The sequence below is a fragment of the Pithys albifrons genome, chromosome 10 (genome assembly GCF_047495875.1).
Source record: "Pithys albifrons albifrons isolate INPA30051 chromosome 10, PitAlb_v1, whole genome shotgun sequence".
Classification (NCBI taxonomy): Eukaryota; Metazoa; Chordata; class Aves; order Passeriformes; family Thamnophilidae; genus Pithys; species Pithys albifrons.
Genome location: NC_092467.1, coordinates 24,020,009 through 24,042,038, shown reverse-complemented (window position 1 = coordinate 24,042,038; position 22,030 = coordinate 24,020,009). Strand labels below are relative to the sequence as shown.

Sequence of the window (22,030 nt, the reverse complement as noted above, 5' to 3'; positions counted from 1 at the left end):
TCTAGAAATCTTGGACACAAAACCCTCAAATTCTCTTCTTACAAAATGCATAGAAACCCAAACGTGTGGTAGTGTTCTGAAACAGGACCCATTCCTTTGCCTTTGTTTTTACACACAGCAGTGCATTTGTTTTTCACATCAGGGGGCTGTTCCCAAGCAAGGTACGTGGGAGATACTGTGATCAAAATGATGGATGTAAAATCCAGCTTGGTTCCCAGTTTGGGTAGTTTCAGCGCTCTGGCACTACAGGGCCTGCCAGCTCCTCTTTGTTAGCAGATGAAGTGTTTATTTAGTCTGTGTGGATGGATGCAGAGAGGCCTGCACGGGACTCCTGGTGCTCCATGCTAATCATGTACAGGCTGATCCTGTCTGGCAGCTCTTGTAGCAGAACACAACCCCATGGTTATACTGCTGTGTGGGGAAGCAAGGTGGGGAGAGAACTCCATCCTTCCAGCACCTGCAGGGGTAGATGTGCCCTTTCCTGCATTTAATCTAAATAGCATCTTGTTTCTAAAGATTGAAAAAAGCTGCAGAGACGCAGGTGCTCACTGAACAAGGAGTGGCTCTGACAATTTATTACTCCAAAGCCTCCAAAAATTGATGCTTGGAAAGACAAGCTTGGATATTAATCAAAAATAATGAGTCCATGGACATATGAATGGAAATGCAATGCTTATGCACAAACCTGGAACAAACTGCATACCATATTGGGTATATTATGCATCTGAAAGCATGAGAAATGAGCATAACAAGCATTAATAAAGTAGTCAGAACCCATGAGAAAGTAATTACTGATTTGTCCATCGGTAAACATGCCAGAGTTGCAGTAAGACTACATTGTTCTCAGGATTTTAATTAGGACTGCCTGACTTTTAAGGGGTTAATCTGGTCACAGGTTCCTCGGCCTGAGGTGATAGGAAGATAGATACATGTCTCTCTCTAGAGACCTCAATTCTCATGGTAACACTGATGTTAATAAAGTAGCAAACTTCTTTCAGTACAAGGTTAGGTAAGCATGCTATAACAATAGAAACAGCAGTAGATAAATTATTTGCATGAAAGTGAGTGCAGATTTTTTCCTGACTACAAATGTGCATATTCTTTGCTTTTGTTATTTGAAGGCTAATTTAATCTGGTCCCAAACCCAGTCATCTCTGGGTGAATCACCACGTGGATATGGCCACCTAGCAACACTACACAGTGATCTCAATTATAAACATTAAAGTTTGTTCATCCTTTGTGGGTTTCTTCTCGTTACAATTTATAATCAAGTTTTAACAGGTATAAGAAACACAACTGTAAACTGCTAAAAGACGAGTAAAAATCAGTTGGTAAGCACATTTCTTAGTTTTGAGTAAAGCAAGCATTTTTGCCCTTGATATGTGCTTAATGGCCTTTAGTATTCATTATGTAATAAAGGTGTCATATTTAAATCCAGGCTTTGGTCCTCAAAAAGTGCTACAATGCTTCAGTTCACACAATGCTTATGAGGATTCACTGAGAATTCACTCAGAGCAGCTTCACTGTGTGAGTGATGCAAAAAACTCCCTGAAGTGAGTAATTTTATCTTCCAAGAGTGTTCATCCTACCACTGAAGCTCAAAGGTGAGACTTTAGTTTTCAGCTTTTTTTGCTGACTTTAGTGACTTGGATCGGTGTTCCCATTGATGGAGAAAATCCATGAAAGCCTTGGCAGTGAGTACCAGGTTGAGGAGGCAGAGGGTAATGCAGAGCAAGAGGATGGAGGCGTGACCCCACACCACTATAAGATGTTGATCAGTATTGAAGTATCATTAAAGTATCAGCAGCACTGTGAATGCACGTGGCTGTTTATAGGGTTTGTTCTACTCATGCCAAAGGCCAACCCTTAAGGCACCAGACATCCCTTACCCCCCCTCAAGGCCTGTGTGCCCCTTGAAGACTTGTAATAGTTATGTCGTTGTTAATTAAGGCATTAAAGAGCAATTTCTTCTCGCACTCAGTCCATCAATTGTTCACAGCCCTGTCATTTGATGTTTCCACGGCACCTCCCAGGACACTCTCCAGGGAATTATCTTTGCCTCCCGCGCCGATAACGGGGATGTGCCAAGTCATGCTGCCCTTGCAGCATCGCGAGATCGGCGCGGGTATAAAGGGGGCGGCGCGGCGGGGCCGGCGCAGTGCGGGCGGTGCTGCGGCTGAGCGGGAGAGGCGCGGTGTGAGTGAGTGCGGGATCGGAGGGAGTGCGGGGTTCGCTGGGGGTGGGGGAAGGTTGCACGCTGGGTTTTCCTATTTTTATTTTTTCCCTTTTATTTTTTGGTATTTTTGGTTTTTTGTTTGTTTGTTTTCTCGTTTGCCTTCCCCCCCCCTCTGCGCAGATGCGCCCTTGAGCGCAGGGCGAGCCCTGGCTCCCCGCCCCCGGGGGACCGCGCTGCAGGGGCTGCCGCCTACTTGAGTTTTCTTCCCCCTTTTCTTTTTGGCGGGCAGATAAGTCCTTTGCTGCAGCGCCCCGGCCTTTATCAGCGCTCCCCGGCGCTGCGCGGGGAGGGGCTGCGGGAGGAGCCCCGCGGGGGAGCGCGGAGGGCGCTGCCTGGAGCGGAGCGGGCCCGGCGCGGCCGCTTCCCCCCCTTCGCTTCTAAACGTTACTAAAACCCCCCGAGCGCTCGATTGGGCTCGGGGAATGCAGGGGTGTGCCCGCCCCGGAGCAGTGCGGGGCAGGCTCGGGGCTCGCCCCACGCGTGCCGTGGGTGCCCGCAGCGCCCCGCGGTGCGTGTCGCGCTCTGACCGCAGCCCCGGTGACCTGACCGCGTTTTTGTGTCGGTCTGGAGGTGGCGAAGTGGGAGGCTGACGGTGTGTTTTGAAACGGCCTTTCGCTTTTGTTCGAGACACCCTAAAGGTATGAATTGTTCGTTCAGAGAGCAGGCCTGGCTTATTATAATTGGCGTTTGAAGATAATTGAGGCCCTCTGCGGCTGTGAGCAACAGAGATGCTCTGACCGGCTTCACGTGTGCATTGATTTACAGTGGTCATTCTGCTTTCCTCCGGAATGAAAGGAAATAACAATGATTCTGTGGTCTCTTCCTGCGTGGATTAGGAAATGTTGTGGCTAAAAATCTGAGCATAACACGTGTGACCCCACAGAAATGCAGGAAGGTTGGCGGGGCACAGTAGCTTCTCTGAGGAAAGCAGATTGTTCTCCTTCAATACGGGGCAACCAAAGCCTCCTGCCATTGTTAGAAGATTTTCATGTTACATAAAAAGGGGGCGATAACTTGTCGTTTAGAAAGGGGAAGTATCCAAGAGCAGTCTGACGGCTTTTATTTGACATTGAATACCTACTGAAATACTCCAGAGGATTGCTGATGGAACAAATGTAGGACTGGCATAATACTGGGCAAAAGTATGACCTTGAGCTTGAGGAATGGCAAAGAATGTAATTCAGTGACAAAATGTGGGGTCACGCACTCCTGGCCAAACAGCTCTTGCTTCTAAGATAAAACTCGCCAGCTGGAGGCTTCTCAAATAAATACTGTGCAGTGGCGATTCCCCCGTCCCTCCTGCACAATGGCACTTTGGGAACTGCGCCTGCATTCATGGGTACAAGATTATCAATGTCCTGCCAGGCTGCTTCAGTGCATCCTACAAATACCCTCTGGCTTGCTCCCACTGTGCCGCAGTTGAAGGCTAAACCCGTGGGTGCAGAGGGAGGTTAAGGAGCTTTGTTGCAATGAGCAGTTAGAAACGCTGAACATGTTGGCACGTATCGAAATGAAAACCGGGAGGAGGATGGTTACTGTGCATATACTGTCAGGCTGTGCAAGAGAAAAGTAAAACTGTTGATAAAAAGGTAAATGTGGATCGAAAACTGAATGTTTGGCTTGCAGGCTAGTTCTCCAGGAAAAACACCTGGCAAGAGGGAAGGAGCCAAGAAATGAGGTGCCCTCAATGTTTTTTAGAACAGACTTAGTGCCATGCAGGCATGACTTGGAAGAATCCTTGAATCTTGGCTTTTTCCTCAGCAACATGACTCATGCTAACCTTTGAGGTGTTTTTTTTATCTCCGAGGCAGCAAATGCTTGTAGCAGCGTATAGAGTAATTTAAATTACTTAGGAATATTTTGTAAGCTGCAGAAAGCAGGTTTATAGAGTTGGTGATTTGAAAGATTATGCTCTGGATGTAACTGGAATTCTAAAGTGATATACTGCGTTCCCAGACTGACCAAAAATACTGCACAGGGTGTGTTACAGATGACTAGCTTTTAGGGCAGGCAGCCAGAAGTAGAGTTGTCTTGTCCTTGTGTAGCCTCTTACTTTTTTTCAATAGACTGAGGAGGAAAACAACCTGGCTGTAGTGATTTAAGACTTGGGAAAATTTTAGTCCTTAACATAGAATGGGATTTCCACATATACCCCAAGTCTTTCCGGTTGCAAATAAAAAAAGGTTTAGTTATTCAAAGGGTTAAAGTGTAGTAGTGCAAAGTACTGTTCCCTGGGGATTAACAGATGTTACTTTCTTTTAGAATCAACAGGAAGATCAAGTTTGAGATCTTAAATTCCCTTGTAAAATTGAACAAAGGTCTTCTCATTGAAAGGTCTCAAAAACAGACCTTGTATCCATCCACCAACTGGAATGGGAATGTATTTCTGAGTACTGCTAAAGCTCTAGGGTAGCCCTTTCCCAGACTCTGAGCTGTTACTGGTTAGATAACCATTACTGTATCGTTAGGAGTCTGTGAGCCAAGCATTGAAGTGCTGGTAATCTTTATAGTGTCTTGACTACCCAGATGACACAGTTAAAATTCATGTCACTCTTAAGCCTTGTGTAACAAGACTAAGTGCTGATAAGTTGTCTTTGGTGTTCAGTGTAGATTGATAACAGCCTTTGAAGAAATGCTTACTTACAGGTACAAATGTACTATTACCTAAACTGTATTGGTATTAACTTCTGTCTAGATTAAATCAAGATGTCTTCAGGAAAGGCTTTCATTGGAAAACCAGCCCCTGACTTCACAGCCACGGCTGTAATGCCAGATGGACAATTCAAAGACATCAAACTCTCTGACTACAAAGGTAAGTTTGTGCTTCTAGACATAGATAGTCTGGCCATAGGAAGGAGTGGAGGGTATCTAAAGATGTATCTTGATTTAGTTCCAAAGTAATAGTGACCACTTTGCAGTGGACTGAAGTATGGAACCTGTGCACTGGTTCTCCGTGGTTGCAGGAGTGTGCTTGAGAAGCTGTCAGCTGCATGACTGGGTGTCCCAGCTGTGATAACTGTTGCTAATTAGCACAAAACTCCTCTAAACTGTAATCTTGCATCAGGCTTATTGCTCTGTATATCATACTGAGACTGGTGTAACATCTCCAAACTGTGTGGAACAGCAAAATCTTCTCTTCCATCTTTGTCAATGCAAAGTATATTCTTTCCTCTAACTAGTGAAGTCCCTTTCTCTAGAGTACTGGCAACATGTTTGCCTTGACAAAAACCTTACTAAAAGCAAAGGGAAAGCCTGAAGTGTTCAAGTATTGATGTTGGTGGTTTTAGAAACACATTTGTAGTGATGCTGCGGGCTGTGTGAGGGCTGTGGGTAGGTACAGACCAGCCACCTACTCAGTTGAATTGTCTCCTTGACTTGTAAAGCCTTTCAGACCTGTGCCATTTCTCTGTTAGTCATCAGCCATGGGGTCTTCTAGTGTACCACACCCTCAGGTGTACCCTGGGCAGGCCTGTGGAAGCAGACCCAGGAGACAGGCATTCCCTGTCAAATTTGGCAGTCTGGTTTTGGAGGCTTGAGCTGGGCAGGGTTCTGTGTTATTAGCTGTGGAGTGACTGTCTTGAAGAGTGTTGCAAATTGTATTTGGCTGAGGTGTAAATCCCCTGGGTACTTTATGGGCTTCCCCCCTATATAACAAGTCTTAAAACAGAAGCATCTGTGGTTTGCCATTTAATCTTCAAAGGTAGTTTTGTGTTAAACCTTTTCTCCTCTATCAGTATTTGAATGGTTGATACCAAATACAATAACTCTTAAAAAGCTAAGAGAGATTATTAAGTGGTTATACTGCTTTTCTAGGAAAATATGTTGTGTTCTTCTTCTACCCTCTGGACTTCACTTTTGTCTGTCCAACTGAAATTATTGCATACAGTGACAGAGCTGATGAATTCAAAAAGATCAACTGTGAAGTAATTGGAGCTTCTGTTGATTCTCACTTTTGTCACCTTGCCTGGTAAGAATCATCCTTTTAACCTCATAGAATGCTCTGCCTGGCCTCAGTTCTTGCAGGAACTGGATCCTGAGTGTATTCAGACATACTTACTGAAGTATCAAAGGCACTTGGGAAGTATTGACAATGTCAGGTGCTTCTGATCAGAGCTGAGCACACTGGTCAGTTCTTTTGTTGCCTCATGACTGACTGAGTATGATACTGCAGAAAGGATCAGCTTCTGTTGGACCTTTAGCCTTCATTCTGAACTGCCCATATTTTTAACATTTAAATTTCCTTGTTTTAGGGTCAACACTCCTAAGAAACAAGGGGGCTTGGGGACTATGAAAATCCCCTTGGTTTCTGACACAAAACGTGCCATTGCCAAAGACTATGGAGTACTTAAGGAGGATGAAGGTATTGCATACAGGTAAACATGCTGATAAAAATCTTATGTTGCAATATATGGAGCATGAGATGAGCACAGAGGTTGTGTGCACTTAACACCTGCAGCAAAAGCTGCAGCTATTGGCTGTTCTAGAAGTAAACTCCTTCAAGCTATGAAACACTCCTACAAGGGGACGTGCTACTCGGTTCTCCACAGTGCATAGACTCTGTGCTTCTGTCAAGTTAGATAAATGCTGCTTCCCTTTGGTTACCTGCTGCAGAGTGCAGGAGTCTCATGCAGGTGAGCTTCTGCAAACATTGGTAATGCCAGACCTATGTACTCATGAAAGTGATTACAGGTACTTACCCTAGTGATCAAAGTACAGATTAATTAAAACCAAAGCCTTATCTTTTGGTCAACTGTTCAGTAAAAGTTGCTGAGGGAGCTGAACTTCTGCCAACTTAACCTGACTTTGGAGGACTGATGAGCTGTTTCTGGTTGGTTTCTTGAGAACAGTGTGTAGGAATGTTTCTTGGAATGTAAGAGTGCCTCTCTTTGAATTCACTTTTTTCCCCTGGGTTTCTCTTCTATTTTGTTTTTTTCTGCTACTATCTTCTTTAAATGGGAAGCACTTCTTTCCCGTGTCAGTATTTTGACTTGCCTCCTGTCCCTCCTAGTTCCCACTGAATGTTAGGTTTTCAATTGCTCATGTTTCAGTGCTATCCATACACCAAAGATGTTAGTTTTCAGGAAGAGGTCAGTAACACCAATGATACACTTACTGCCATAATTAAATACTGAACTAGTTTTTCAAACTCTTCGGTCTAATCAGTCTTTCAAAAGCTATGTTTAACTTTGGGGCTGGTTTTTTTGGTTTGTTTTTTAGGGGTCTGTTCATAATTGATGACAAGGGCATCTTGAGGCAGATCACAATCAACGATCTTCCTGTTGGCCGTTCTGTTGATGAAACTCTCAGACTTGTCCAAGCTTTCCAGTTTACAGATAAACATGGAGAAGGTAAGAGTTTTTAATTTAATGCTGTCCCTAGAGAACAGTGCTGGGTAGGCAGGTTAAATCAGATTTACTGAAAGGTACTAAGTACTCATACCAATCTGCACAGCAATTAATTGTGCCTTTTGAAATGCAGCTGTTTCTGTAAAGCTGCTTGTTCTGGCTAATAATCCATTGAGTACTTGCTAATGTTGAGATATCATTTAATTTGATGATGGATGTCTTGCCCAGCATATAGCAGTTGTTTCCCTTTCAATAAGGCACAGGAAATACTTGAGACAGAAATGAAGAACATGAAGAAGCATGATTTAGATTCTGCTCTTGGATTTGGTAGGTTGAGACCATCAGTACTGAGGTAGTGTTCAGTGCACTCTGTTAGGCAAAGCATTCAAATTCCCAAAAGTCTGATCTTTCTGTCTATATGTACTGAGGAGAAATTGGATGAGAGTCTGTGCCCATAGTTCAAGAGGGATAAGGTGCTTCAGGCTTGCAGCTTTTCTGCAGGAATTAAAAAAAAAAGACACCACAGATGAAGAATTTAAACGAGGTTATGGAAACTAAAAATTGGTATTGTAGGTGTTTGTAGTCTTCTCTTGTCACTAACTAATGACATATGTTGCTGCTGGTCATAATTTATGTGCTTCAAAACTGGTAAATCAATGGCAGATTTTATTTTAATAAGCTGCTCTTGTGGCTATGATACAGCCTTGAAGAGAGTCAGTGGTTCTGAACATGTCTGGTAAGGAGGCATCCCAAATATTTGATGATGGAGCAGTCACATGTCATGCAAACCTTTTGGGGTTTACTGTGCCTTGAGTAGCCAAAAGATGGCAAAAAATTTAGAACTAGGACTGCATTGACGTGTGGATAGACCAGAGTCAGGTGTGTAGCAATACTCAGAAGCTGAGAATACTATAGCTGTAATTGCCAGTCCTGTGTGGAGCAAGAATCAAGCATTGCATGGCTGTAAACAAAGAATAATGTTGCTGCAAATTTGACAGCAAGCAACCTTTGAGTTGTGGCTTTTTGATAGCCATGTAGGAGAACTAGTGACAGTTTAACGCTTTTTCCCTTTGTCAGTGTTAAACTGGAGAATGGGCCCAGGGTGAATTAAAGATAAGGGAAATACAGACTTGTCTGGATCCCAGGAGATAAGTGTGCTGTGACAGTGTTAAAGCCTTTCTGGCCTGGGCTGCTGGAGTTGGTGTAACCTTGCTGTGTTAGGCTTCTCTGAAGCTTTTTAAGGGGGTGGGGAGGGGGTGCATGTGTGAAGAACCCACTGTTCATGGGCAGACACCTGTTCCTTGGGTCTTACTGCCTAGTGAACAAACAAACAAGTACAATAAACTGAACATGATGTGACCCTGCATGCAACATCTGTATGTTGCAAAGATGTGTACATGTTCTGAGTTGCTGTTTTGCTTTACTGTTGTGTAAAACATGTTCTGCAGAAGCAGCTGGTGAGACTTTCACATTCTTATCATTTCAGTGTGCCCAGCTGGCTGGAAGCCTGGGAGTGACACAATCAAGCCTGATGTTCAGAAAAGTAAAGAGTATTTTGCCAAGCAGAAATAAACATTTAGTCTGAGTGGAAACTAGAATGCCTTACGTAAAGAGCAAGCATCAGTTACTGAACTTTGACTAAGTCATTGCATCTGAATCAAGGGATAATGTTATAAGCAGTAACTTTTTTACTTGAAGGAAAGTTTGTCCTGTTGACAGTACCTTCATAGAAAATACTAATGATCAGTATCTGTACATCAAGCCCTCTTCACCTTAGTGACAATGCTGTGTATGTGGTTAGCCATGTGTTACATATAGAGCAGTGGTACCCTTTTGTAACTCTATTAAACTTGTGAAAAGAGCACCCTGTCTACTGTTGTTCTGTGTAACTGTCAGGAGAAAAGCCGTGCAGGCTGCACTTGAGACAGCTCTCCCTGGACATCTTGAGTCCTAAGGGACTTTTACTACAGCTCCATTAGAATGGAGATACAAATGTTTAGTTTTCGTGTTGCAGTAGTAAAGTACACCTCACATTCTTCATGACTTTGCTACTAAGTAGAGGAACATGGTTTGACTTTTCAGTCTGTTAAAACTGAAGCTCTGGGACGTGTTTTCATGCACCATGTCAGCTTACTCATTTCTGCATCTACTGTAGTCAAAACTGACTGTTTAAGCTCAATTTTTGGGATCCAGCATTCAGTTTGCTTGGTGTCTGTATGGGAGTGGAAGACTGGGCTTTCTGCAAAGCAAACTTCCTCAGATAAACAACATTCATCCTTAGTCTTTCCCACTAGATGTCACGAGAGTGATAATGTGCCAGTTACCCATTAGCTTGTAGTCATATGATTTAGATCAAAAGGGTGGTACTCAGGTGTGCTCAGCCTTTTCTTTAATCTTTGTATTCCAAATGATTATGTAAAACTGAAAGCACATGACTATGGCCTTCAGACACAGTTTCAGTATAACTTACATGTAGCTTTATAGTTAAAGTGGCTTCTGATAAAGCCCTGACTTCAGAGCTGAGGATTTGGGTAATGAGCTATTGCCTAACAACGTCAGTGAGTTAGTCCTATGATCTTTATGTCAAAGGCCAAGACCTTGCATCTGCCTTCAGTTCCTCAAGTAGTGAACCAGTTCTGTCCTGCTTAAAGTGAGCAATAGCAAAGTTAAGGCCCAGGGCTACTTACGTGACTCAGAAGTGAAAGTTGTATACCTTGAGGAGTAAACTCGGGTACAGCTGGAAAAGATACTGCAGAAGCCTAAATACCAAATAATAACTACTAAAATAGCTAATCAGGGCCTTGTTTCTGTGCCATAAATCTTTATGAATATATGTAAAAGTGATGTTTGGCTGGATCATTTTTTGCTAAATACTTAAAAAATCAAATTCTCAACAAATGAAGCCAATGTGCCAGGGAGGCATTGATAAGTAACAGGAGCATTTATATTGTTCAAAGTAAGATTAATATAAATCAGTATGGCTGTGCATGAAGTTATTTTTTTCTAGCAAATTAAAAGGAGTAAAGTTAGGGCTAAGCTAATGTAAAACTTACCTGAGTTGTGTCTAGCTATTTTAGCCTTGAAATGTAAAATTGATTACAGCAGTCAGTTGGAGGGTACAGTATTAGTGTGGAATGGGCACCTTTAGTCATATAATCCGGTTAAAGTGACTTCTGCTCTTATTCAGAAGTAAAATTACACTTTCTTGCATTGGGCCATTGTATCATAGAGGAAAATACCTCTAAGATCATGAAATACAGATGCTACTGTAGCAAAGCCATGTTGCCCACTAAACTTTATCCCCAAGTGCCACATCTAGATGTTTCTTTTAATACTTCCATCAGTGATTATTCTCACTTCCCTGGGCAGCTTGTTTCAATGCCCAACCACCCTTTCAGTGAAGAAATTTTTTTTTATCTAATCCAAACCTACCCTGGTACAACTTGAGGCCATTTCCTCTTGTCCTGTTACTTGGAAGAAGAGTATGAACTCCCATCTTCCTACAACCTTCTTTCAGGGAGTTACACAGAGTGATCAGGATCCCCCCTTAGCCTCCTTCAGGCTAAATACCCGCAGCTGCTCTTTGTGCTCCAGACCCTTCCTCTGTTCTTTGCCCTTCTCTGGACATGCTCCAGCACCTCAGTGTCTCTCTGGCCTCAGAAGTCTCCCCAAAGCTACAGGGAGTCTTGATGTGCACACCCCAGGCCCAGGGAGGAAGATGGGGGTCTGAGGGTGGTGGAGCCCTGACCCCACTGTGGGCTGAGGAGTCCCCCTGTGGCTGCTGCCAGGAGGAGAGGTCAGAGCTGCCCTGACGGGAGATCTGGGTGTAGGGAGTGTCCCACAGAAACGCTCCTTGTCTTCATTTATTTATCCCACTCCTCTGATGGAAGGTGTGCCCTTCTGTACCACATAATTCCCTGTGTGTGCAGGTCACACAGGGACTCAAGCCCTGGCAGGAAGGTGTTCTCAGCATGGCTGTGTCACTCCAGCTCTGAGCAGTGTCTGATCCCTTCCAACAATCTGTTTTTAATACCTCCCACTGTATAAAATGTCCCAATAGCAATAGCTGTGTACACATGTTAACTTTCCTGTTTTGAAAAGGTGGCTACTTAGGTAGACATTAATTTAAGAAAAAAACCATTTTGGTTATAATTAGTTGTTCTGTTGCTGCCAACCTGGAGCTGCTACACTGAGAGGCTACAAAATGTATGTACTTAAACATCACAGTCACAGGTGAGTGATGATAGTGTGGAAATTCAAAACTGCCAAGATACAAAATACCTGTGGGTTAGAAACTGTATTACTGTTTCCACCAAATTATTAACTGGGAATTCATGCAATTATTTTTTTTTAAATTCTTCAGAGATGTAATACATTTGTGGGAAAGTTTGCCATATTGTGGTTTTAATGTTTACATTACTTATATTTCCAAGAACATAAAACACACACAAAAAAAGGGTAATGTACAAAACTTTTTCAAATCAAGAAGTCTGAAGTTTGTCTTTCCTTCTCAGAGAAACCACCCCTTTAGCCTCCCACCACAAACCCTGCCATGCAAACCCAGTACATACCCATTGTGTTCTTCACATATTATCTAAAATTAAGAATATTCATAGATATTTATAATTAATTTTCAGATAATAACATTTGTGTAAGAGCAAAAGGATTTTTTTTGCACTTCGTTACAAAATGAGTTTCTCACTGGTTTTGGAAAATAGTCTAACAAGTTACTAATTTTAAAAACTACTGTTTTCTTAACAAGTGCTCCAGCCTTTTTATCAGGCCTTTGATGAATAGGTTATTGGATTGTCCAACAAATCAATACAGTTCAAAGAACAAAAGCAAGTCATTTACATCTCACAGGTATTGCAAAATGATGCGCTTTGGTTAGAAAAGCATGTTTGCAAAAGCCCTTTTAGTAATATTATATATCCAAACAGCAGCCATGTAAAGATTACATTTAAATAATTAAGGTTATTTTATTAATAATTTGAAAAATGTATAGCCTCTGAAATTTTCAGTGGGTCTGGTGTTCAGTATTAAATGACAGTATGTAAATATGTATGTATTGCTGTACAGTTAAAGCACAAAGGACTTAAACTGGAAATACCTTGTTTCTAATTCTCAAAGAATCAAAGGGGGTAAATGCAGGAGTGGTGTGAAGCCAAGTGTACCAGCAGGAATGCAGCACACTTGGACAATTAATTCAGAAAGTGTGTTAAAGATGTCACTCTCTCTTCTTTAGTACAAATTAATGGTACACACAAGAAGAACATTGAATCAGGAAATGAAAGAAATAGCAGGGGTTTTTAGAAATCATGAATATATTACCTTCTATTTTTAATACTAGGGAAAAAAGCCCAGGAGTTTGCATTTAATGCACAGTCAGATCTGATTTCACTGTGACTGTCCACATATCTGTATTTGTATCAGGTCAGTGTCTTCACCTGTAACATTGGTATAATTCAACCACCTCACAGAATTCAGGACAATGATATTGCAGAGCAGTTGTACAGGCCAAAGCCTGTGCAAATCAAACGACTCTGCATGATCAGCTCTGCTGCACCCTGGGGTGGTGCGGGAGAACAGCTGAGAGCTGTTTGCAGCTCCTGAGCAAGGGCTGTGCCTGTGGAAGCGACTCTCACCACACCCAGTGATGAAAGGTTTGGACTTCAATGTGAAATTTGGCTCTTTCACCTGAAACTTACTGTAGATACTGTGGGACAGGCATCTGAATTTAGAATGTTTCTGTGCCATTTAAGCACAGATATATGACTATATATCTATGTGTGAAGCCATTAAAATTGCACTGTCCTCTGAGACCATGAGCCCAGCAGGTTTGTGTTCCATGTTCTACAGCAACAGATTTTTGAAGTATCTGCACGGACAGATGAGATTAATGTTCTTTGTCTAGAGAGAAAAAAGTCTTCAATCTACACTTAGTAAAACAATATAGTTTAACATATTTCATCAAGTTCACTTCCACAAAAATAAGGTAGCTTTTCCATATTGGCAGACTGAAGGAACAGTGAATAATTCAGGCAGACTAGTCAGAACAATACTGGAGAAAGGGCTATGACATGAAATTAAAACCTAAGACTAGCTAACTCCTTTAAAAGGATTAGGAGGGTTTATACATTCATAGAAAAAAACTAATGATTCTGCATAAATTTAAGAAACACAGAAAAATCCTCCCACCCCTCCCTGTCTTTACTTTACTTACAAGAACTTTCCTAGCCCTTGCTTTGTTTTACATGAGGGGAAAAAACTCAAAACAACTTAGTGTAAAGGTGTGATTTTTCAGAGACTTTCAAAGTGTTTTGGGGAAATTAAACATGCAGTTACTAAAATTTCTTGCTCACTGAGTTATGTACAAGCATCAACAAAAATAACATAAAATGTATTATAGATGTAATATTAATGAATTATAGTAGACATTTAAAATATGTATGTATATATATAAAATCAAATTTTTGCAGATTTTGGCTTACTATTGGAGAAATTTTAAACACTCCCCTAAAATATCTTATTGATCATTCTATGATAATTTTTTTAAGCTTCCCAGCATATTTCCTAAGGAATGTGAGCGTCCTTCTGCTTTTTCAGTCACAGAGAGCAAAGAAAAAGCACATTTATGTTCCTTGGTGCTTTGTGTTTCCCCCTTGACAACCTAGAAGGGAAGTGCTCTGTTGGTTTTCTGAAGCAAACGTGATGGATGGTCTGTCACAGGATACATGATAGGACAAGACGCCAATTTAAAGCAAAAAAAGTCTCAATACATTTGTCTATTTTGGTAGATGAATCTGTGAAAGTTGAGGTTGCAGAGGAACAGCTGTTTCTCTGCTGCAGAAAATGGCAAACCCACTTCCTCTCAAAGGAAGAACTTTGAACTGCTCCTGCTTAAATCAGTATTTAAAGCTAATTTATTAAGGATTCTTTTTGCATGGAGCTGAACAAAGAGTGATGATAACCACAGTGGCACTGAGCACTGAGCTGCTACTCCTTGGCTTTAGGAATACCTAAGTCTTTACTCAGTTTGGGGTTTTTTAGTCAAATTTGGGTCACTGTGCATTTTCAGAAATGTAACACATGTTAAATAGTAGCTACACCAACAATAATTTCAGTCACAAATGAATAAAACATCATGAATACTTTACTGAATGAGTAAAATTATGCTTCATATCCAGAGGAGGGCAATCTAGCCCTAAAAAAACACAAAACATATACCAAAAACCCCACACCAAGCCTAACTTTAACCCCCCCATCAAAACAACAACCAGAGGAGTGCACTGCTCTCCCAAGGTTGGCTGTTTCTGTCTGACACACCATTGATACAGCAAACCATTTCTAATTTTCCACAGTTTAGAGGAAGATGGGATGGTTACAAGCCACTCTTTTTACAGGAGAAGGAAATAAGTCACTATCAGGAGTTGTTTGCCACACACTACTTCATACCACAAAGAAACTTTAGAGCTTGTTCTTGCACCACTGAGATGGAACTGATTTAACTGGTAACAAAAAACCCCAGCAGTGTTTTCTCAGGTGTTTTTCTGAGCAATAACACTCAGCTGCTGGTCAGATTAGCTTGTGCTTTGTATTTAATTGTATTTTCTGTCACATCCTTAATTTAAAAAAACAATCTCAGTTATTTTAAGGTTAATGAAGTAAAAAAAGGTAAAAACTGAAGGTGAATGATCAATTTTTTATGCATTAAAACATTACAAATTTGTTGATTCTCCATAGAATCAACTTGTCAGCTTGAAATATACTTAATATCTTGCTGCTAAAACTGAATTTAAATTCAAGTAGATTTCAATTTATCTTATTTTTACAGTTCAGCTCTTGAATACTCACCCTACTAGTTATGCTGAGGAAAAAAGGAATCCTTAATAGATGTTTAAAAATCAGGATTTAGAGCAAAACTTGTCTAGAACTGTAAAATGTGATACTTGTACTAGTAAATCTATCCAAATATTTGCAATTACTTGTTTGACATTTGCAAGTGCTGAAAATAAGAATGCTTTCCCAATGCCTCAGGATCCAAGGACAATCCATTCCTCACCATGTCTGGTCTTGCCCCAAGAGATGAGATAGGTCAAACAGGTTCTCAGACTTCAATTTAGCAAGACAAACAGCAAAAAATGCAAGGAAAGAGAACTACTTGCTGCAGCTGTGGAGATCAGTGGGCTGGCTAAGAGGAAGACAGGAACACCCACCAATCCAAGTCACTCCACAATTACTGTGGTAGGAATGCATGTTACCAAATATTTGTACTCACTTCTGCCTGACACAACTGTATTCCCAGAAGCACAAGGAACACAGATTTGCCCTTACTGTGACTCAGTCTGCCCTAACAGGTTTTAACAAATAAGAATTCCAGTACTTAGAGGTATTTACTTTAATGTTACTGAGGGGAAGTCCCTCAGTTATGTATCACTGGACATCTTGAACTTCTGTTACTGTAAGAACAGAGGAAGAAATGGAAAGTGCCCTGTTATGTGCTTGCTGTTAAATACTCTTGCTGAAATGACCTGGGAAAGAAAAGCCTTTATTACACCTATTCATAATGTGCTGTATGTTTTAATTTTTTATATCCCAGATAAGTCTGTGGTAATAGTTTACTAATTGCTGCTAAGGTAACTAATTTTTCCTTCGTTTTCAGACACTGGATTTTGTGTCTTAGGTAGCTCACTACTTCCAGGATGTTAAAAACACAATGAGCAATCCTTGTTTGAACATCTTGAGCCCACCACAAGTTAAGAACTGCATTATTTAAATAAAAATACTCAGTACTGAGGGTTACTCACAACTTCTTATATTTTATTAACCAAAATACCATGTGAGAGAAATAAATTACAAAAATTGAAATGCAATGGCTATGGTGATCTGTTTAATAAATTAACTAAGACAAAATATTAAACATTTGTAAGAAATTAATGCAAAACATAAAAATATTTTACTTTAAATTGTAACATAAAAAGATAGATCCGATTCCATTCTATATTTATCTTTCTAAAAGAATCAGTATTTTGGGTTTGTTACTAATATGAGCCATTAGCTCAAACCCCTGTTAAATTACAGTCCAGTTGGAAAGTTCTGAAAGATCAAACAAATTTCAGCCAGAAGTAATTCTGTAACAAAAGAGAAGAATTTAAACTAATTCCATTATTTTACTTAAATTAAAAATCACAATACCTCTATCACACAGTAAGTCAGGTGTCAGCCTTAGTCAGATGGGAACAAAGCATGCAAAGCAACAAAGACTTTTTTGTAACAGCAAATGCACTGAACAAACCCAGTGATCACAGGCCCACTACTCTGTTTACAGCAAAACAAACCTGTTACACTGAATTTTGATTACACTGAGTTAGTGCACAGACTATGAAAAACTGTACCAAGCAGTGACTTGTTGTGAGTGCAACCTTCATGTCTGAGTCTGAAAGGTGTGAAGAATCACAACATAAAAAGAAAGGGCTCAGGGCTGCAAAGTGAGTATTTTTGCATCATGTTGATATCATTGAAAGGAAAAAAGTGCTTAGTGATTTGCAGCATTATATTGTAGTTAAATAAAACATATTATTTTAATGTATTATATTATTTTAACAAGGCCTGAGCCTCAAACTGCTCAAAGATAAATTAATTTCCAGTTCCCAGTGTCATTGTAACCTCTGAATAAATCCAACAGGACGAAGTAATCCATAAATGTTACATTTCTGTCTGAAGATGTTTTATCCAGCAATATAAGTAACATGAATGTCATTAATATTTTCCTTTTTTCTCTGCTTGTTTGCCCGTGCAAGTGACAAGCCTTTGCATGATGGTTTTTAAGTGTGTGCAAGTTTATGATCTCCCACACAGAAAGCACACCAGGAAACTCTGGCAGTAACTGGGAGGGGGGGGGTGGTGTGTGCTGGCACTGAAAAATGTTTTAAATACAAACATCATGTACCTCAGAGGTGGTCATTAGAATTCTTTTTCAGTCAGTTACCTTGACATGAGTAAAACCTCCACTCGCATGGACATTACTCAGCATCTTGCCAAAGATTTCAGTCAGCTTCTCTGTAAGTGGGTAAATGGTTAAAATCGACCTGAGGACATCATGGGGTTCTGAAAAGTTCTGAGTGAAGAGGAAACAGCAACTTTGTCCTGCCCCTTTCCCTTTTATAACTACACTGAAGGAAGTGGCTGCGACTGGCTCTGTTCTCCTCACTCCTGCTCCACACACAGACCACTCACTGAAACAAACCCTGGGGAAATTTCTTTTGGATAGTAGTGAAAGAGCACATTAAAATATTTCTTAATTAAATTAAGCCAGCTTCACTGCAAGTGAAGGAATACAGGGCAGATTTGCTTTCTGAGAAAGGCAAGACTGAAAAGATGGAACAACTATTTCCTAGGGAGAGTTATGACAATGTCATAAAATGCTGGATACATCTAAAAATATCTGCCCCAAATTCAGAGTACAATGACTGAACGTTTTTCATGCTTACAAATACATTTGGAAAGGAGTTTCTTGGGAACAAAAATGATTTCTCTAATGAAAAGCACGAGTTTTGCAGCTGCCAGGGTGTCTGAACTATTCCCAACCAAAGGCTAATTGGTATCTTACCAGACTCCCCAAAAGACACACCAGATCAGCAGCAGCACAGAAGGGATTGCTGCCACTTTCCCCCAGACTGCAAGTACTACAGAGCAGTGCTCCCTCTCTCTGGGAAGCTCATGTTTGGATTGAGATGCTGCACGCGCTGCTTGGATTTGCCATCTCTCTATCAGCACATCATCCTCCTCCTCACCCTTTCCACCAAGGAAAAGTCAGTGCTGTTGAGTTACACTTTGCTGCCCTCTGCCCCCCGTGGAGCCAGTTACTCAGTGAGATGTGATTCTCTGGGCGTCTGGTGTCAGTCCCAGCAGTCGGAATCTCTCCGCTGGAGGAGTGGCAAAGTAGACTCTCTGCTCCTCCGAATACCTTTCCTTCACTTCAATGATGTCCCTGTACCGCCCGTCCTGCCAGTGGAAATTGAACTGCTCCAGCAACTCAATCCTTTTCTCCTCTGTGCTCACACAGTCAACAGGGACCGGCTGCTCCAGAAGCAGCACCTGGATGTCTGGGAACAGGAGGAGACCCCGGATAGCAAACCAACCGCCGTATTTGGGATGGATACATACACCATAGATCTTCTAGAAGAAAAAAAAATAAAGTATCTAGGATGTCTCACTTTGTCTCACTCTAGTAAAGCTTAGAGTTCAAAGCATCAAGTTTCAATACAACTTCTCACACTCTCAGCCCTCTGTTTGAGGGCTGTACAGAGCAGAAAGGAAAGCTCTTTCCTGAACATGTGGCTGAAAGCATCAGTTTTTACTCCTTTTTTCCTGTGCCCATACACACCATCCTGTAATGGGGGGAGAGGTTTCCTTCTGAAAGTCTAACACAGAAATTAACTACTGTGCATTTTTTTCCCTATTTATAATGCTCCAAGCAACAGGTTTTCCTTTGCACTGCAATTCATTTATCTGTCTAGGTAGGTTTAATAGATCAAGATATTTCTCTCCATGTGTGCATCTCCCAACCACACTGAAGAACCTTGGAAGCTTCCCATTCCCATCTGAAACACTTTATGGACCTATACGTGATCTGGACTTTGTAATTTCCTGCAAGAACTAGTGACTAGTGAGTAAACAACAGTGATTGCAGTTTCGTGGTTCTTCCCAGACTGTGTTTTTGTCTCACCTTTTTCCCCCAAGGATCATGCTTCACATCCTTCCTTTGGTAGTAATATGCAGCTCCAGCAACATGGGCAGCTGTCTGTGCCAAGAACTTGGGCTTTCGGCTTGGCAGCATCTCATAATCAAACATGACATCCACCCTCTGGTCAGGGAATTTCTGGGAAAATTTGAAAACATCAGCCCAGGCTCATGGAAGAAGGTTTGCCACTCCAGATGTGCTGGATGGCAGCAAATCGGGCACACGTGAAGGCTGCAGGAGGAATTGCACATCCCGCTGCTGAAGTCTGTCAGCAGGTTTGTGCCTTGGGTATTCAGGCTGTGCCAGTGGGGGGCCCTGCACAGCTGCAGGTTGTACTGGCACAGACAGAATACCCAAGTGAAGCAGCTCAGCAGCCTGCTGGTGCTCTCACCGTCATGAATAACGCTTCATCCTTCCCAAGAGCAAGGCAGGCGCCTGCAAGGCTTAGTCTGCACCTCAACTCACCTGGTTATTTGCCACAACAGTAAAAGAAATTGGTACTTCAGCTTCTTACCTCCTTTACACGTGATAAATGATAGGAAACACACTGATCCACAGGATCCCTGATTATTTTTAATCGTTCTTTCTTCACAAATGGTTTAAGGGCTTTGTCAAACATTGAAGGTGTGCTGAGGACCACGAAGGCCAGTGTGTCATCTGGGTAGGGGAGATGGAAGGCTGGCTGGAGAACGGCATTGTACCATCCAACCTTTGGCAAAGAAACACAAATCTCCATTACAACAGGGACACCGCCCTAGTGGATATGCAGGAATGTAAAAAGGTGGAAGGAAGTGCAGTCCCCTTCATTTGCACCCCAGACGGCAGCCAGCCCAGGGCCTTCCTTTCAAACCCAGTTGTTTTGCACACTGGGATTCAGTTCCTGGAAGCTCTGCTGAGAGCTGTGTGTGAGATAAGAATCAAGCACTGCATTCAGCTGCAGTCTGCCCTTTATCCATCTTTGCTCAGAAACCTTGAGGGAAGTAGGAGCAATCAGTCTTGCCAATGCAAATCAGATGGTTTGGTTCAGATAACAGGACTTTTTTTTCTTATCATGGGCCAGAAATAAACTGGTACTTCTGTATTGCTCATGTGATAAACTGCATGTTTTATTTCTTCAGCAGGAAACACTTGTGTGGAAAAGGAAGATGTGAATCTCCTGGTAGTGCTAAAACCCCCCAGAACACTCAGCTCTACTCTAGCACATGGATTGTGACACAGCCACATTTTGATATTTGTTTCCAAGGCTGGATGTGTTATAACACAGTCCAGAAATGAGGGATCAAGCCGGGGCAGCAGGAAGCAGGACCAGGACAGAGATCAGACCTGCAACTGCCAGGTGGAAGGAGGTAATGGCCAAAAAACCTGCACCCCACTACTAATACCCTGCACAGGAACATCAGCCCTTTTGTAGGTTATGACAACTCCCATTCTCCCAGAGTGCCACAAAGGTCAGGTCTAACACTCAGAGAGATGCCCAGTAACATAACATTAAGACTGAAAATACAACATACTGGTTACAGTGACTTTTATAGGTGACAGTGGAAGCCAGACCTGCCCATCTGCCAATGCAGAATGAAAACTAAGTTTACTGTACAGACACATCCTTATGTCAACCCAATATTGAATCAGCTTAATGGTTCTTGTTTATGATGCTGCCTTGAGACAAGAAATTAGAGAGACATGAATCTAAGTTTGCTGGTTCCATCAGCCAGTGCACCAGGGCTGGCTGTGCCAGAATTAAATCTAAAGCAAGCTACAGGGCAAAAGTTTCCCTCTGGTAGGTCTCTTTACCTGGGTTCTACCCCTAGTTCTGCTGCCGTGTTTTGGGAAAGCAGCATTAAACTCTCCAAATACTGGAGCTGTCACTTCCCTCAGGGCCCCATTCCCTTGTATTTTTATCTGAACAACATAGCAGGCAATACAAATATTTCAGGTAGCAAATACAACACTCCCTCAGGGATGGCCTGCACTTATTGCAGATTGATTTGCATTTGCTATTGCAGATTGATTTATTGCCGACTCCGCTGACGTGGGCAAAGGAGGAGCAGCTGGACACGGGGGGCAGTGGCAGAGGCCGCAGGGAGAGGCCCCTTCGTGCACAGCTCGGTGTCCGCAGGGTGGGGTGGCAGCACTTCGGTGCACAGGCGCTTCTACGCTCACATTAAAATTTAAGCTTGCCTAGAGGACTTTGCTCCCGGTTGGTCCAGATGTCTCATTGCGTAACTCTGGCGGGCCCGTCGGGCAGGGACTCGCACCGAGCCCCGCGCACACCCCGGACCGCGGCCGCGCAGTGACCGTGCCCTGCGGTGCCGGGCGGGCTGCCCGGGCAGCCCGCGCCGGAGACAGCGGCTCCCAGGGGGGCCGAAGGGCGCTCCGACCTCCCCCGGGGCACCCTCCCACCCCGTGACCCCGTCCGGCCCCGCTCCCTCAGGCCCTGGGAGCAGTGACGTCGGCGCGGTGACGTCACGTGACGTCATTACCTTGAAGGCGTGCGGCTCGAGGCCGAGCGGGCCGAGCGCGCCGCGGAGCTGCTCAGCCACGCGCCGCTCCATGGCGGCCGCGCCGCGCGGGGCATCACGGGAGCGGTAGTTCCGGCCGCGCTCCGCCGGGACGGGACCCCCAGCCAGAGCCCCCCCGCGTCTCATGGGAGACGGAGTGCCGCGCAAGGCACGCTGGGAGTTGTAGTGCGCGGTGCCCTCCCCACCA

The 22,030-nt window shown here is 42.7% G+C and overlaps 2 protein-coding genes across 4 annotated transcripts; one reads left to right on the top strand and one right to left on the bottom strand.

Moving 5' to 3' along the window:
* Positions 1-2,095: 2,095 nt before the first annotated feature.
* PRDX1 (peroxiredoxin 1) lies at positions 2,096-9,443 on the top strand. Of its 2 annotated transcripts, none has more exons than XM_071565099.1 (6): positions 2,096-2,196; positions 4,932-5,048; positions 6,050-6,203; positions 6,487-6,609; positions 7,454-7,584; positions 9,068-9,443. In XM_071565099.1, the coding sequence occupies exons 2-6, from the start codon at positions 4,943-4,945 to the stop codon at positions 9,151-9,153; spliced, it is 600 nt and encodes a 199-aa protein (XP_071421200.1). In that variant the 5' UTR covers positions 2,096-2,196; positions 4,932-4,942; the 3' UTR covers positions 9,154-9,443. The 2 variants fall into 2 exon arrangements, with proteins under 2 accessions (XP_071421200.1, XP_071421199.1); XM_071565098.1 differs by having other exon boundaries at positions 2,105-2,200.
* A 7,000-nt stretch (positions 9,444-16,443) lies between these two features.
* MMACHC (metabolism of cobalamin associated C) lies at positions 16,444-21,928 on the bottom strand. Of its 2 annotated transcripts, none has more exons than XM_071565535.1 (4): positions 21,805-21,928; positions 19,839-20,033; positions 19,310-19,462; positions 16,444-18,756 (listed from the first exon to the last, which is right to left on the bottom strand). In XM_071565535.1, exons 1-4 carry the CDS (start codon positions 21,874-21,876, stop codon positions 18,448-18,450), a joined length of 729 nt encoding a protein of 242 aa, XP_071421636.1. In that variant the 5' UTR covers positions 21,877-21,928; the 3' UTR covers positions 16,444-18,447. The 2 variants fall into 2 exon arrangements, with proteins under 2 accessions (XP_071421636.1, XP_071421635.1); XM_071565534.1 differs by having other exon boundaries at positions 16,444-18,759; positions 21,805-21,924.
* Positions 21,929-22,030: the final 102 nt, after the last annotated feature.